The 18192-nt window shown below is 37.6% G+C and overlaps 1 protein-coding gene across 2 annotated transcripts; it reads right to left on the bottom strand.

Moving 5' to 3' along the window:
• Window positions 1-1548: 1548 nt before the first annotated feature.
• On the bottom strand, window positions 1549-17303 carry LOC112047571 (uncharacterized). Of its 2 annotated transcripts, none has more exons than XM_052886247.1 (6): window positions 17217-17303; window positions 10819-11357; window positions 10440-10736; window positions 7527-7643; window positions 3136-3249; window positions 1549-2353 (listed from the first exon to the last, which is right to left on the bottom strand). In XM_052886247.1, the coding sequence occupies exons 1-6, from the start codon at window positions 17217-17219 to the stop codon at window positions 2218-2220; spliced, it is 1206 nt and encodes a 401-aa protein (XP_052742207.1). In that variant the 5' UTR covers window positions 17220-17303; the 3' UTR covers window positions 1549-2217. The 2 variants fall into 2 exon arrangements, with proteins under 2 accessions (XP_052742207.1, XP_052742206.1); XM_052886246.1 differs by lacking the exon at window positions 17217-17303 and adding an exon at window positions 13245-13971.
• Window positions 17304-18192: the final 889 nt, after the last annotated feature.

Here is an 18192-nt window from a genome sequence, read left to right as displayed (position 1 = left end):
CTGGCCCAAAGCGGATTGGCAGACTTAACACACGCAGAGAATAAAGAAAACTCTGGTATATATATAGGTTTCCTCACGATGTTTTCCTTCACCGTTTGAAACACGTGATATTTAATTTCTTAAAATACACACAACTGAAAATTTGGAGGTGCATGTCCCGGAAAAGATTCGAACCCACACCCTGCGGAATTGCAGGCAGAGGTCATATCCACTGGGCTATCACGGCTCTAAACATTCAGATAGTAAAAATAAATATTTCATATTTGAGCTTACTATTGCATTATATACGCGTGCGTGTACGCGTCCAGGCTTAGAATATTAAGTACTGAGATTTTTTTACTAAATATTCTCATATCGGAGATGGGAATTTGGTGGTGTTTCATCCCCGTGCTTCGATGAGTAGGTTAAGTCGTCGGTCCCAGGTCACATCCCAGTCCCAGTCTCAGCCCCATTAGCATTAACAACTGATAATGAGCGTTTGTGAAAAGTTAGGCGTTATTGCCATAAGTCTGCCAACCCAACAAAATATAAGGAGGAAGGTCTGACCCTGTAGTGTGCCGTGAATATAGGCTGATAATTATGATGATGATCTATGCCATTTGCATTCAGGTATTTGATAGTTTTTAATATTTTACGAAATGTGCCAAATGTGATACGCATATAAAATAAGTCATGCATTAATGAGAAATGCATGTCGATGATACGTAGGTACTATTATAATTTTTAATGTATGACCGAGTGGTCTTGTTTTATTCTTCTAAAATGTTACATAACATAGCGTCTCCCTCGTCGCATGCAAGTGTCAGGTTAGTTTTTTAATCGCAGTCTTCCTTAGCTGTCCATAGTTCAATCATTTAACTTTCTCTTCACTAGTACTTATCTAACTATTCTGTGTACTTAACTAATATTGAAAATTGTCTTATCTATTTGTGATACATAAATACACTGCAAATCATTATTGTCAGTCTATTTCGACGGCCCACTATAGGGCCTGGTATATGGAGCTCAAACCCACCATTGACCCTATTAAAATTAATTATTGCAGGCTGCTTCTTAGAATGGTAAAAAATACATAACAAAATGTTCATAACCATTCTCAGAAGAGGAACCCAGGATCATGAGATGCTGCCGACCAAGTCTACATTTATGATAGATCAACAAGACAACATACATTACATTACATTACATACATTACACATACATTTTAGATATAGTGACTTTTTTGAAATTGTTATTCGATTCGCGCAGGCAATGCAAAAACGTAGTAGTGAAGACTGAAATTTTTTCGTAGGTAACCCGTTCATGTGGTTATTTAGTCTGAATGTGTTTTTGGACAAGTATACGTTAAGTCATTTACGTCCGTAAAACTCGTGTATTTTTAAAAGGTAGTCCGATAAGAATCGGATTGTTAGGAACCATCGCCCCTGAAGTGTAGCCAGTGGGTACGTGCCTTTACTATGAGTACATAACCCGTCGTTGACACTATGAGAAACGATAGTTTTTACCGCATTTTTCTCTGCAGTTATTAGTCATTAAATTAAAGTCACGTCATTTGCTGTATATTTATTGCATATTTCTTATAAACGGTAAGTAGGTAGGAAAATCTCTCCGTCCCAGATATGTCGCGGTGTTTTAATCAGAGTTTCCTCATTTTTTTTTCATTTTGCCAGTTATTTATAATTAACAATTTGTTTGTTTTAAATCAACATCAACTTTGTTCTTTTCTTTACAAAGAAACGTCTTTTTTATCGGTTTGAGTTTCATCATCATCATCATAATCATCATATCAACCGATGGACGTCCACTGCAGGACATAGGCCTTATGTAGGGACTTCCAAACATCACGATACTGAGCCACCTGCATCCAGCGAATACCTGCGACTCGTTTGATGTCGTCAGTCTACCAGGGGGGTCGAACAACACTGCACTTTGTAGTGCGGGGTCTCCATTCAAGCACCTTGGGACCCCAACATCCATCGGCCATCCATGATGATGATGATGATGATGATGCATCGAAGCTAAGTATCTGGCAATGATTTTTTTGAAATATATAAAATATAATGTGTGTTTCGGGACGCTCGATAAAAGTTATAACGTAAACCTGCTGCCGTATGCGTGAGAGAAAGGGAAGTCAGGCAAAAACATTTAGCTTTGGTGTCATTAATAAAAGATGTAATTGACCATTATGTTGGATAGTCAGTACGTATGTCGACCATGTCACGTGATGTATCCTCGTCTGTCCTGCGGCGGGCGACCATGCTCCCGGTTGTGCTGCAGCAGCCAACTCAGCACTCTGCTCAACGCCTGCGGCTCGTCGCAGTGGATCTTGTAGCATTGCTTCCTTCCGGATAACCTGGAGGGACACAGCAATAGGAGTATTAGGTGAGGTGACATAGCATATCTGTGAAGAATTTTACCATTCAGTATACTCTTCAGTTTTATAAGAAGCTATTTAATTAGGCCTATTTAACCAAAATATAGCCAACTTTAGAATCAGGCCTTCCTCCTTATATGAGAGACGGTTTGGAGCCCCACACTGTTTCTCGGAGCATGTTATGTCGTCAGTGCCGTTGTTTATCATTTGAGAGTGAACGTTTAAGTTCCCGAAAACGTCTCCCCTCTTCTATAAGACGGAAGGTCTGGGTATAATGTGAATTCATTGACAACCGTGCTTACGCATGAGACTCCTCTCAGAATGACAGGGGTTAAGTTAATAGTCCACCACGCTAGCCCAATCATGATTGGCAGAGAGAATCGGGGAAAAGTGTCACGAACGCTGGTTTCCTCACGATGCCCTTCTTCATCGTTTTGAGACACGTGATATTTAATTTCCTAAAATGGACATTACTTAAACGATGGAGTTGCATGACAATCACCGCCCTCCGAATCGAAGGCAGAGGTCAAATTCACCAGACTATCATACTCATTATGTATGATTTAAAAGGTGGCACTTCTAAACGAGAACATAAAACACATTGATTGTTGTTGTTGGTATCTACAGCAAGCGGTTGCTTTTTTATTTGTAGAAGATAATGCTTGTGAGTTGTGACTACGTCCGCGAGAAATATCTAATATTTTTTCCGTGAGGAGGAAAATTTTTTAGAATATCCAGTAGGTGTTAGCGACAAAACTCACCGTTTGCTGTAGTTGGCCTCAGAATGTAGTTCACACAGCAGCCGTCGCCTGCAAGCCTCGCTGACAGACGGCGGGTGCACCACCCCCGCGCGCCGACTGTAGCGGTTCGGGTAGCTGGAAGTACGAGTATTTGCGATTTACCCTCATATCATTGGTACACTTCGTGGTCGTTACACATCGAGGGCTATATGAAGAAGAGAGGGGTTTGACTCCCCCTTTTTCCCCATTTAGATATCTGACTCCCCTTTAACAGAGCATCCAAACCCCTGGAGAAGCTGCCCCAAAGAGTTTACAGCTAATACACATAATGAAGCTACGTTTGAAGTTACCCGTTATCAAGGTCAAGCACGAACTTATTTCATACTAGCAGACGCTTCGCGATTTCACCTGCGTAATTTCCGTCCCCGTGGAAATACGGAGATAAAATATAGCCTATGTTACTCGCTTTTCATTGGTGTAAGAATTTAAAAATCAATCTAGCTAATCAGCTTATTCGCTGAAACACAAAAAATAAAACCTTTCCTCTTTATAATGTTAGTATAAATAAAAAAATAGAACCATACTAATATTACATAAAAATGGACAATGTACCTACAAACCTCCATCTTTGAAATTGATTAAAAGCATTATCATGTAAAATTGAAAGGTCCGTCAGATTGTATGAATGATAGCCGCACTAGCAGACAAAGCGCCGACCGACAGCCGATGTGCTGTAGCAGTGACGCAAGAGTCCAGGCGACGCATTCATCAGTGGGCTCGTAAACAAAGAAGACAAGCCGCAAGCTGAACCGGTCTGGGCCGAAACGCGCCGCGCTGTTGGTGCGGAGAAAATGTTTTATTTGTCGCGTGCTCGTGCATAACAGCGCTTTCATAATGCCCATGCAAACGCACGGTTGCTGTTTTATTTGTAGGAGTTCATGCTCGCGACTGCGTCTGCTTAAAATAGTTTTTTTCCCGAGAGGAGCAAGGAGTTTTAGAAAATCCTTTATTAACGGATGCTTATTTCATAATAAATTTAGCATTTATTATGATGTAAGCTGCGTGCTAGATGCGTCAAAACAAAAATTTAACATTTTATAATTTAAAGATTAATTATGAACTGTAGACGTAGGAAACTTTTGGGAAGAGGAAAAGTCCGGAACTTGTGTGACCATCACGTTATTCCTCCATCTAAGTTTGTAAAGCTAAATGTTTTCACCACTTTGTGTCATTATTTGACAATCACGTGGCTTTTTAGTAGTATAAGAATTTTAAAAATCTGTTTAGTAGATTTAGAGGTTGCCTGGAAGAAATCGCTACTTAGCGATAAGGCCGCCTTTTGTATGCTGATCTCTTCCTAATTTGTTTTTTATTTCACTTGTTTTTGTCTTTGTGGTGTGCAAATAAAGTATATTTATCTTATCTTTATCTTAGAGAATACTCCCTCTATTACGTTACCTCTTTATAATATTTGTATAGGTAATTATTTACTTATGTTAAAGTTATCCTAGCGATCTTTGAAGCTGTTATTTATAGCCATCTTTAAGGAAAAGTTGCGCATGTAGTACTTATCTCAGTATATTAAGACTATACTATAACCGCGCGGCAGTGCAATCATTGTGTGCGCGCCATATAGCGTTTAATGTGGCTTTCACACTTGTGTAACACACGGATCCGCGTCCTTCCGCCTGCGCTCGCTCCTACTCGTAACTTAGCTCCAACTTGAAGCACATCAACTATACAGCTACTTCTGAATATTCATGTGACTATATTAGTTGCTATAAACTATCCTGAATAGTTTATCATTAAATACACATAAAATTGCGCAAATACAGATTAATCAATGTAATGGTTTTAGTCGCGATTATCGGATTAGATCAAAACCAATTAGTAGGACACTCGCACTATGTATGTACTTTTTACAGACCTGGATTCCTTGCACGGGGCGTCTAGATAGTCAACATTGTGTCTCTAATTCATCTCTTTCACTAAACCCGCAACTAAAACGCAACAAGCCGCATCTCTTATATCGAGGTCCGAATCCCACAAGAGTCGCAGGATTCTTCTAGCTTTTGACCGGTATTTCAACAGAGTTCAAATCTCTTGGTGATGTTACTATACTATTATTAAGTAATCTACTGTAACATGTAGTTTTTCTTTAGATAAGTGCAGAAAATACCCGAATGTCGATTTTACCTATAAGTTTAGCAAGATTAAAAACTCATTAATTAGGTTATTATTAAATCTCATATACCACAGAAGTGAAAATGCCTACTATATAATTTAACCCAATTAAACGCAAGTGAAACCAAAACTAGTGGTTATTCAATTTGGTGCAATTAACCCGAGAAGAGAGTGTGGCGAATTCGATAATGAGAACGTGGTTCGGTCACCGAAAACCTTCGTGGATTTAAATGATGTTAATGTACAGAAATTATGAATATAATTTAAAATAGATCGTTCGTTCGTTCGTTATCAACCCATATACGGCTCGCTGCTGAGCTCGAGTCTCCTCTCAGAATGAGAGGGGTTAGGCCAATAGTCCTAGTAGGTAATGTTTTCCGTTTGAAACACGTGAAATTTAATTTCTTAAAATGCACACAACTGAAAAGTTGGAGGTGCATGCCTCGGACCGAATTCGAACCCACATCCTCCGGAATTGGAGGCAGAGGTCATATCCACTGGGCTATCACGGCTCTTTAATTTAAAATAGATGATGGTCGTGAACAACTCTAGTAACTAACTAAGCATCTCATAAACCTACAGTAGATGTTTTTAGGCACAGCACAGTTGCATACACTATTCTCTTATTTATACAGATTGATGGACTTGATTACGAAAATAATTCAGGTGTAAGGTTTACGTGCTTACGAGTAGAAATGTAATTGATTCTATATGTAAGCTATTACAGATATAAACTGTTTTTCAACCTGATCCGGGAGTGGAAACCTCGCAGAATTGCAACTTTATGCTGAGTAACCGAGACATTTAACCACTCTATCGTCTCTATCAAAGAGACAGTTAAACATACCTACTAAATGTTTACTTTATACTGTTTCGTTAAATCACCTTTAATTTTTACATCATAGCCTGACACTACCCCCTAAGCCGGGTCCAGACGTGTGTAACGCGTAATGTAATCCACCGTTTAATATGCGAATTCTACTTACGAGTGGACGGCACTACGAGCATTACATGTAACACTCGCGCCGGTGTTCGGGCTGATTAGTCGGCTGTCGGTTTTTTGCGCGAACACAAAGGCGCGTACAGTGCTCACAACTGTTGGAAACCGCACTTGAAATATATTCGTGTAGACAATTCGCTTTGAGTTCGTGTGTCGTCCACACTGTTGATACTAAGTTACACGTAATCTTTCATTACGCGTTACACACGTCTGGACACGGTTTTAGTATTTCATTCAAGCTACGAATATGAAACTATGTATGTAAAGTAATTATCATTTGTGTCGGCTGTGCGGATTGTATAACACTCACGTAACAAGAGTCGCGTGCTGGAGTTAGTGATGTTTACATCCGTGCAAATACATAGGTTGCGAGTTAGACATAGTTATATTACGTGTTTCTGGAAAAATTATACTTTTGTGTAACGCTGACAATATGGCGGGCGAATACTTGATAATACATAATTTATTATTCATCAGATTTCAGTTATATGTGAAAGTTTGCTGGTGTAGTGAGTATGTATGTAGCTTTTTACGTTACGACGGATATCCTGGGTTTATCAATTACCTTCTACACCGAAAAAATGGTAATTTGTAGCATGAAAATGCGCTTTTCGTGTTACAGATTAACATATTTAATAACTAGTCATTTTGATAAATAACTGTTTAACTTCTTTTAATCGCTAAGAAAAAGAAAACATAATTACTAATTATGTAACAATTTCCCGAATAAAGAGAAGTGAGTTGTTAAATCTTTAATTAGAACACTTCTAAAACTAGATTTCACCTGCTGACCTATTCATTTTTTTTGTAATTATTATCAACATATTAAAATAATCATCAAATCAATTGAGAAATGTCATCTATAATACGGTATGATTACCAGTAGGCACAATTTTTATAATCTGAATTTCGTATATGTCAACTAACATACTTCTGAGATAGTGAATTAGCATGTAGAGCTAACATCTCGTAATATTATTAGTATAAATGCAAAAGTAAGTCTGTTTGTCTGTCTGTTACCTTTCCACTGCTAACCCATTCAACCAATTTGGATAAAATATAGAGATAAATATTACTTTGGAGCAGAGTATAGATAATTTTTTATCCCGGAAAAGTCAATGTTTCCCGCGGGAGCGTCTGCTAGTATATTCTAATAATAAGTTCCTAAATTGACTAGCGTTGGTAAACTAAATCACTGACTGGTTACAAGTGTTTAGTGGTGACTTACCGGTTGTCATTGTCGGTGTTATCCAGGGTGATGATGTTGGGCGTCAGCGCCGACAGGATGATGCCGATGGGCAGCAGCGCCGTCGCCAGGTGTAGTAGACCTTTCCAGGGGTTACCACTGAAAATACAAACTATTTTATGTCAAATTGCTTCCTCAATACTTGCTTATGACATTGTTAGCTACCACGTGTCAAAGGTCATCTTAGGGACCTCATTACTCTAGATCCGCAACAGACGGAGCTTTTCAAAGATCTTTACGTCCTCGAATGTAAAAGTAGGAGATCCGTTAAAAGACCAAAGTTATAGTTAGACCATAGCTCTACGAGTGACAAAGCTGAAGTGGCAATGGACGGGGCACATCGGCCTTAAGATTCAATGGAAGGTGAATTCCCAAGGTATTGGAATGGCAGTTTTAGTCGACTCCCAGTAGGCGAACTGACGATGCTATATTATAGCGAGCGTAAGTAGTCTGCTGTTAGCCACATAAACGACTGCATTATTAATTATAAAAGACTAGACGAGGAAAAACATCGTGAACATACCTGAGAATTTTCTTCATTCTCTACCTGTGGGAAGTCTGTCTGGATTGACAGACTTCCCACTGTGGGAAGTCTGTCTGGAGTGACAGACATTTGGTCAGCGTGGTGGACTAAGGAATCTGATTCTGAGAGGACATTCGTGCTTAACAGTGAACTGAATTTGAGTTGTTAATGGTGAAGATGAGACGAGGCTAGAGGGTAGTAGGTTATGTCGGACTGATACCGACTAAAACCTCAGCTATACGATGACCTACCCCGTCATCAGGTGACCGTGCTGAATGCTTTCGCACACAATTGCAATGCAATCTGTGGAGAACTTAGGCATTATCCAATCGATCTATCATACAGACGGACAGTGGCCGTTTAGCAGTCATTAGCCCCAGGCAGCCGTCATTAGCACGCCGGGTACTCGTCCACTGAGCGTAATACTAGTCGACTTGAGGTAATCAATTACGCCTGCTTATCGGATCTCGCTTTAATCAAAACATTGAGCTATACGGGTGGCATGAGGCATGCTGAACTGATATATGTTACGATAGATTCGTACAATTATAATCTGATTGTAGGTATCATTAGCCTGATTAAGAATTCACAAATATAATTAATATCCCAGAGCTGACGATGAAACAATGATAATATGTGATGTAATGATGTGATTTATTATGAAAGACGGTTTGCATTTGCTACATTCAATGTTGCGGTCTAAGTTGGATTACCTAGAATATCTTTTATGGTATTTCAAGCGGATGCACGCGACTTGATCCGCCCTTAGACCTTGTTAATCTGACTCTCTTGCAAAATCCGTTTTTAGCGGTTGTCTACTAACTGTAAGCTACCTCCCTGCATTTTTTTTTTGTACGTCAAGTGGTTTTCGAAAATTCGTGATGAGTATTTATAATATATTAAAATTGGTAAAGGAATTTTTAGGCAGTGTTGTTGTTGATGTCTAATGGGCTGCAGCACCATAGCCGTGGTTTGCGCGAGCGCAGAAGTTTTACGAGAGCGAAAAGAATGTGGGAGGTGGCAAACCTAACTAACGGTTTTCCTGTAAGACACAAACCTGATGAGTGAAATTAGAAAAAAAGGACTTTACGCTTAAATGTTTCCTCTAAAATTCTAAATAATAAAAATCAACAAAACGTGCATATTACTGAGCTCATAAAAATCGTTTAATTCGGTAGTTGTGGAATAAAATGTTCAAATGAATTTCAGTTCAACTTTCGCATTAGAATTCAGTTTTAGGAAACGTACAAGTTACATCGTAACTCATGATCGAACAATTTATCAAGCGCGCGTAATTGCAATGCACTTACATAAAGTAAGAAAGTGTTCGGGAACACTTAAAACCTCGTCATCACTTAAAACATATGATTAATTCCGGCCGCTGGTGAAAGGACACACTCTGCGTGCGCTGCCAGTAATTATGGCCATCGTCTGGGTGGATCGGCTTTCCTCGCTCCAATGAGAAGACAATTTATTATATTCCGCTATTGAGCATAGGTGATAGTAATTTGTCATATTACTTACAACTTGCAAATTGCTATACAATTACATCTATTAAATCATCGATGCGAACGAATGAAATAGAGACTCTCCTTAGGTTTATGAATTGGTAAGTTGGGCAAAACATCTGAGAGATTTATTTTTAATCGACAAAAGGTTCTATGTCCGGATGTATGTATGTTTTGTTTTTGTGAGAGGTTTTATGAAAACCTGGAAAACTCTCACCACAATAACAATTGAAAAAAATTATATTACAAGTATCTCATGTACCTACATATAAAGACTTATGCATATTATGTGACGTAAATTCTATATTTAGGCTACTTTTTTATAGTGTATTGGTTGTAGTTGTAGACTTCTCAATGGGACCGGGGCTCTGGGCGAGCGCAGAAGCTCTGCCAGAGTTCCGTCTCCAGACTAGAACTACAAAAGAGAGCTTTTGAAGGAAGAAGAACTGAGAACAAGGACGTCTTTTTGTGGCTGACATATGGAAACCCAAACATTAAATTCTATCCTAAAATTACTTTCACCAAACTGATCTAATAAATATTCATGCTGAATAAGAATGTCATTTTGTTTTGACTTCCTTCCTTGTAACATAAATTATAAATTATAAAGTAGGTATCTTGCAAATTTCTGTCATCCGTTGAATTTATAATTCTCCATAATTATACGGCAATTAATTACGAAATTGTTATTCTGCATATTTGGCTTAGTAACCTTATGATAGCTAAATTGCAAATTCGATCTTAAGAACTGCCTGGTAAGCACTACCGTGAAAGAGGGAAAACAGAAGCTTCTCATAAAATATCTCAAGTAATATAAGTAACTATTTATTAGATTTCATTTAATAAATTGACCTTGTATTTTACCGTTTTTTAACAGGATTCTCCTTTGTATTTTTCTCTTCATCATTAAAATCCAATCCGAAATCATCGTCGTCGCTATCTGTGCTTGGCTTTTCCTTAAACGGGTCGGGAAGCTTATACAGTCCTCCTGCTGGTATCTTTGCTGGTGCTTCCACATTTCCTTTGGGTTCTATCCTGGAGCTATATTTGGAGTCCTTAGCTCTTGACGGTACCGTGTTTTCAAATTTGTAAGGTGTATCAATCTGATCTGCATAAGTAATGGGTGGTTTGTAGTTTAGTTTGTAAAAATCTCCTGGAGATCTGTAATCAATAAATTTATCATACAAATAACGTATTAACACCAATTCTGAATTTATCTTACAAAGTGAAATTTGAAACTTACCCAAAATATAGTGACGGATTACTCATTGGAGAAAATGAACTTATTGTTTCTTCCGTCGGTACAACGAAGGCATCTTCACTGAAGAAATTCCCCAGTTGAGGACTTGGCTTAAATTCTTTGACTGCGGAATCGAGAGATCTAATATCTGAATTAGTTTTATTTTCTGCACTAATATTTTGTTGTCTTTCTTGCTTTGCAGGTGTGAAAAATGAATCAATTTTCCAATTGGCCATGTCTATTTTCTGCACCTTAGACTTTTCTTTATCAACATTTTTATTATTCGAATCTGTTCCATTACCATTTTCACACTGCGTGGTCTTCATATCTTCTTCGGAAGTAGACCTATCAAATTCTTTGGAAGAGTTCGTTTCTAACAGAGTTGAACCTTCTCTTCCATTTCTAGTTTCATTTTTATTTATATCATTAAAAATATTTTTAACGGGATACAAAGTAGTAACATTAGTCCCGTATTGAACATTTTGTTTTTCTTCGAAACAAATTGCACCAGTAGTAAAATAAATTGTCCATATCAGAATTATCTGGAAAGATTTACAAATTTTGTATTATTTCAGATTTTCAGAGTGATTTGAAAAATAAATATATATTGTAATAATGCATATATGCGGTTTGGTAAGTTGCTTTGGGTTTTATTAGTATAAATGTTCAGCCCCAATATCACCACCTTCTGATAAGTTATGGACAGTCTACACGTAAGTTTTGTTACTTTCTTACTTTATGTATAGTTTGGTCAGTCTATGAGACAAAATTTGTGAAAAAGCTATCTGACACTTTGATAAGTGCCAGAAAGCTTATTCAGCATGGGATAACATACTTTCAGGATCCATAAAATGAGATACTCCCGGCTTTCACATCCTCTCGGTCTATAAAGACATAATGTTATTAATTATTAATCAATAACATTATGTCTTATAATTATGAACCTTATAAAAGTAACGCTAGCATTTATTAAAAAAAACCGTTTTTAGGGTTAGTATACGCAATCGATTGAACGATTAATGTGTTTCTAATAAATTAGATTCTTATCATATGATTAATTATATTGTAACTTCAATATAATGTGACTGAATTATGTGAGAGTGAGATTGTGAATGAAAGAAAAGGGATAGTAAAACCATAGAAGGTAAATTAACCGCCTCTGCACAATATGTTGCGGCTGCGAGAAAGCAGTGAAAAGGTTCACGGATCAAGGGTCACCAGTCGGCTACAGTACAGTACCCACCCGTGCCTGCGCCTTATCGCCTTCCATTGTGACAAGCCGAGTGGAGTCGTGACCGTGCCATCACGTCAATGCGTTGAGAGCTTTTGTTTCAATGTACTTACCTACATTTATTTTCGTTGCAAACCCAACATCTATCTATCATTTTGTTACCTGCCATAAGTAAATAAACCTGGCAGGTTTCGACGTAATTTTAGTAATTTTATATTTATTTAAATATGTCTTTTTTTCGTTTATTGGAGGAAAATTCCTACGGGCTACTGCCGACTGGTAGGGCGTACCCAGTTTCCACGGAAAATTGTAATGCAATTCTGTATAATTATGAAAACGAGGAGAAAATGCATCTAAAAGAAGGAACCTACCAACGTGACGACTTACTAACTGAATTGAAAAGGGAATGCGATCAGGAAAGGAAAACGCAGCCCAGTTCAGTCCAGAGTTAAGATAATTTTATCTATAGGTAGCTAAAAATCCTGATACACCCGCAGGAGCTGCGTCTAACTATAAGCGTGTAAAACCGCAGGTTATAGTGGGTACCTAATATCAATGTAACTAAAAGATAATTTGTATTACCAAGATATGATCGATCATAGACCGCAGACCAGTTTAAGATGAGATTGTTTTGTGGTCAAACATAGTCTAGTTAGCATGACGCAACACAGCGGATTGTGTAGTCTGTACCGACCGACAACCGGACTTCAATATTTACATTATAAAAATTGCTTAGTACTTATAAAGTGAAAATAAATACGAGAGGTGAAGCGTCAATGAATTTGAAGAATTGAAGAGTCTCCCATTCCGCATTCCGCGCGAGACTCGAGTTGAAGTGTTGTGAGAGGTTATCTAATCTGTGTGTTGCTACGCGGGCACTTAACACACGTGAATAGGTATAAATCTCGCCTAATTGTTCGTTCTGAACACGAGATATGGCTGCGCAGTTTACAAAGACATCTCAGCGGGACTATTATATACATGTCCGGCGTGTTGCTGCTTCAGAAACGACAACGCAATCAGCCGGCGACAGAGCTAAGATTTATGTCATGCAATGCAGTTTAATTAATGTCCTGTGTAGTCTTGTTAAGAGCTAGACCTTAAGTGTGTCCTTAGAGCAGACTAAAAGTTTACTACAGTTTAAAGACTAAAGGTTAGACTACATTAGTAACTGGAATAGAAAAGGGTTGTAACTCACATGGCTATTTTTTGAAAACATCACACGCTTTTTTTTAAGTCGTTAAAGACGATTTTTGTCTTAAAGGGAACATAAATTTACTCAATCAATCAATCAATCAATCAATCAATTTTATTTCGCCAGAATATGGTACATTTACATAGGTCTTATATTATATTTTAACACATATCCTGCCATAGTTGGCGTGCAAAAGTTAACAGATCATACAAATTAATTTACAAATTACAAATTTACAAACAATAAAAATAAAACAAAGTTCAAATTAATTAATGTTAATATAAATGTCAATAAAAAATGTCAATATAAATGTCACTTTTATGGTCAATGTCCCTATTTAAGTTTTTCATTCATGTAGTCATTGACGCTATAGTACAACTTTTTCATTAATAAATCAAATAATGTCTTCCTAAATTTATTTACAGCTAATTTTTTTATGTATTCAGGTAGGTGATTGAATAAAGTTACCGCCATGCAGTATACATTTTTGCTGGTAACTTTGTGCCTCTGCATAGGTATACATAGCTTGTATTTGTACCTGGTGTTCAAATTTTTTATTGATCTATAGCTTATAAATTGTTCTGGATTTTTTTTTACAAACATACACATTTCGAAAATATATAAGCTAGGTAGTGGCAATACTTTTAAAGATGTGAACAGGGGTCTGCAGCTGTGGAGCATATCCACACCGAAGAGTGCCCTGATACATTTCTTTTGTACTCTAAATGCTCTATCACAATCTACCGAGTTTCCCCAAAGTATCAGACCATATCTAAGCAGTGAAGACACATATCCATGGTAGGCCATCAGTGCGGCTTCGTGAGTAGTTGTTTGTTTGACACGTTTCAGAACATAAACAAACTTTTCTAGTTTACAACATACCCCATGGATGTGAGCTTTCCAGTTACAGAATTTGTCAATATTAATACCTAGAAATTTTGTTGATTCTATATTATTAATAACAATGTCATTATATTTGATATTAAGGTCAGTAGCAGTATTATTATATGTTTGAAAATGTATGTAATTAGTTTTATTTAAGTTGATTTGCAAGTTGTTGTCATTTAGCCAGTCTATTACTTTAGTCAATGAAATGTTAGCTTCTTTTTCAATGTCATGCTTGTTTTTACATTTAATGATCAATGTAGTATCGTCAGCAAATTGAATACAGTCATGAGATATCGCATCTGGCAAGTCATTAATATATATTGTAAACAATAGAGGTCCCAAAATACTGCCTTGGGGAACTCCAAAAGCATTATGTCTATATTTAGATAAAAATTGGCATCTTTTGTTCCCAACTGTCTTAGTAATCTCTACACATTGTTCCCGGTTTTTTAGATAACTTTTAACCCAGTCAAGAGGTTTTCCTCGTATGCCGTACCTGTATAACTTTTCCAATAATAAACTGTGGGACACGAAATCAAAAGCCTTTGTCATGTCCAGAAATAATGCCAGGGGATATACTATATGAAACTACTACTAAATGAAAATTGTAAGAATTATTTAAACTAAAAATTCGAGCTAGTATAAGTACTACGTACTTACGTTCGGAACCCTAATAGAACAACACAATCTAACCATCAGAGAATTTGACGGTACGAATTTGAAAATGTAAATTATCATTGATGCATTGATTTTTCTTTTTTATCGTTAAGGAATGTATTTTTTTTTGTGTTGTTCTCTTTCTATAATGGAGGAAGTCACGAGTCAAAAATTTTTTGTCATCGTTCGACACCCGTTTTGAAGCGAAGTAGACAGCTTGAGCTCGTTTTTTTAAAATGAGAGACATTCTCAGGCCATTTAATTAGGTTGTTCCTTGTACGTTACGTAGTTTGTCAAAGGTATTATACGTTTGTATGATACCGCTGGAGTGCGCAGTGCAGTGCAGTGCGGTGGCGCGGTCAGTGACTTACTGGTTTGGGTGAAAGTGAGCAAGTGAGCGGTGACGCAACCGCTCGCCTGGCTGTTGCGCCGCTTGTGGGTCAATAGGATCCTAGCTGACACTGCTGTTATGTCACTGAGGGCTGTGTCAGCTCTGTACCGGTGGCATAATAATATTTATTGAATTTCGGCCACGACGGGCAGCTAATCTTGATGCAGCCAATGCGTTGTCAACTGAGACGTGAGTCCATAAATGTCATTAGATAGGTAGACAGAAATGATTGATTTCCGACGACTCAGTTGATACTATAACCATCCGTGCGTAAGTATGCTCGAAGATACAAGTGTTATGGTAGTATTTTAACAGCCATCTACGGCTACGCATCTCACTGTTGAGGATATGGAACTTTGAAATAGCACGCAGTTCCAATGTGGGCGTTGGCGTCTACTTAAGGTGATAATGTTCGATTTTGTAACTTTATGTTAATGGCCAGGACTAAAGGCTTAATTTGTTTTCCGAGGCATTGGGGTATATCACCAACTTCCCCACTATAGAGACCATAAGCTGGATTGACGAAATTCATCGCAAATTTAATGTTTTACTGTCGTCTAAATGCTAAAGAACACTGGCTTTCTTAGCTCGACTACATCAGTCTGTGTTTAAGATTATGTACTTTTCCGGATTATATAAGAAATTTTGAGCCTGTTGTAGTTAGAGCTTCGTAAATGCTGGTAATATCTAACTATATAAGCTCTCAATCTTTTAATTCGAACTCTGGACCCTATGTTTCGAAGCCGCATAGGCACTTGACTGCCAGCTTTCATAAAAACACACATACAGCCGAACATAGCCTCTATTCGAAGTCGGTTAAAAATAGATAATGATATTGGAGCGCTAAATACAGAGGGTCTTGTTTAATGGCTGTAATAATAAAGCTTATGTCTGTATTATGTGTACAGGTATCTAATGATGGTTGTGATGGTCATCTACAGGTTACGTAACCGACAAGAGGAGAAAGCTTTAGGAATGCAAAGATAGTTAGTTATAGCTTAATCAGCCACGTTATTTCAATGTTACTTATTGCTTTATGTTTTGTCTGGTTTATCTGGATTACTGGATGTTATATGTGGAAGAAATCGTAGGCAAAGGCATTGTCCAATTGCGATAGTTGCTTAGAGGTAATTGTTCATTTTCTTTTTATGTATAAGAAAAACTAATTATTTTTATTTCTCGTGCCGGAAGTGACATTATTTTTACAATTATTTTAAAATGGAAATTATTTCCTTTTATGTTTTGTTTTTATTATAGCTATAACTATAACTAATTAAAAATATCTCATACATTGTGTTGATTATTTACTAAGATTAACAATTTTTGTAATGAAATATTAATAGGTGCTCTATACCTGATGGTATTTAATGTGAATTTATAGCTCCTCATGCAATAATTTTGACTTAAAATCGTGTAGAGAATATCTTAAACGAAGGTCTCACAAATAAAAATCGCAATAAAATATTTCGATCACGATTCGTTATCGAGGCCTTATCAGCAACAAATAATTGTTATGTTACGAGCAAATGTGCAGACAGTTATATATAATATTATTTTGATTGTGTTTGTGTATATACTATCATAACGTATTTAAAAGCTCTTCAATTGGAGTAGGTCTATACGATCGGGTCTATTCCTCTAAGTCTCTCTTCTGGAATAGTCTTCTTCTAGAGCCTAGTTTGGAAGATGCTTTGGATCCCAATGAGCTTAAGGGGGCGCTACAAAAATCAGTCCATAATTCTACGTCAGTCGTTGAAGCTACTTTTATAGCGAAAGCTATGTAATTATAAATAAAATCTATATAATTTATATATAGGTAAAGAGGTAATGTTTGTGAGTTCATGTGGTTTTAGGGGATCTCTCTGGATCTAATGAACCGATTTTCAAAATTCTTTTACCAATAGAAAGTCATGTTATTTGTGAGTGTCATAGGCTATATGATTCTGGATATCCCAGGAATTTCCCAGATTTACAACTACGCGGGTGTAACCGCGAATAACAGCTAGTGTTCTATTAAATAAGACATCAGTTCGACTCACCATGGTCTCAGTGAAGATGTCCCATGCTGACTAAGCGAGCGCGTAACGGCATGCATTTATAATGATGATGTTGTGTCGTCGCTAGACGCGTGAACGTATTGTCTTTATGCCTTTAGTGACAACCCCTCTGATTGCTCTCCTGTGCTCGATATATCGACGAAGTTTAAGCGTATACCTTGTAATTGACATGTTTAACTTTTTACATTAGTATTTAAACAAGAAATGAGGCAGTAAGTTTGTTTAAAAATGAAGCAACGCCGCGTACCGACTACAATTTTCCAGTCTTAAGACTTGATACCTGACAGAGGTTCTAGCCCGTCACACACTGCAGACGGTGCAGCAACTTTTTATCTTATATTAACGGGATCTTCTTTTAAGAGAGACAGAGAGCCACCCATTACACCCATTACGTTGCTCCAATGTAACGATCATTATCCTCCTCATCCTCATCATTATCATCCTTATCATCATTATTATCAGCCTATGGTCTATGGACGTACTGTTGGAGCTGGACATAGCCCTCTTATATAAAGACGTCTACACAACATGATTTAGAACAATCTATAGCATCCAGCGGCTCCCTGTAACCCGGGTGATATGGTCACTCGGTGAGAGGTCGACTAATATTGCGCTTTCTGGTACGGAGTCGCCCAGCACCTTGAGACCCCAATTTACAACGGTTCTTATACCCCGGCCCTTCAGCTCTGCGACTAGTTGAGCTATGTCAGCAATTGTGGTACTTCTGCAAATCTCTCGTGTCTGATTCAATCACGCCGAGATTCTCTGAGTATACTTAACATCAAGTGAAGTTTTTGTTTGTTCCATCAACTACATATGACTATAGACAAATGTTAGCAATGCTACGCGCTCGACGTGCCGCGCATCACTATTAGAGAGCGGTCCGCAGTCCTCCATAACGCGCACTGTTGCGAACACCCTAATTATGTCCCACACTTTAGTGTGGCTCATTATACAT

This window comes from Bicyclus anynana, chromosome 16 (assembly GCF_947172395.1).
Source record: "Bicyclus anynana chromosome 16, ilBicAnyn1.1, whole genome shotgun sequence".
Lineage (NCBI taxonomy): Eukaryota > Metazoa > Arthropoda > Insecta > Lepidoptera > Nymphalidae > Bicyclus > Bicyclus anynana.
The sequence above is the reverse complement of the archived record's forward strand: the minus strand, read 5'-3'. Positions and strand labels throughout refer to the sequence as shown.

Excerpts from the sequence above, each read along its gene's own strand:
- LOC112047571 (XM_052886246.1), bottom strand. The coding sequence starts at position 13,265 with ATGTTTTCAAAAAATAGCCAT. Across the intron at positions 3,250-7,526 it reads AACACCGACAATGACAACCG|CTACCCGAACCGCTACAGTC; the intron begins GTAAGTCACCAC and ends TCGTACTTCCAG. Across the intron at positions 2,354-3,135 it reads GAGGCCAACTACAGCAAACG|GTTATCCGGAAGGAAGCAAT; the intron begins GTGAGTTTTGTC and ends GTGTCCCTCCAG.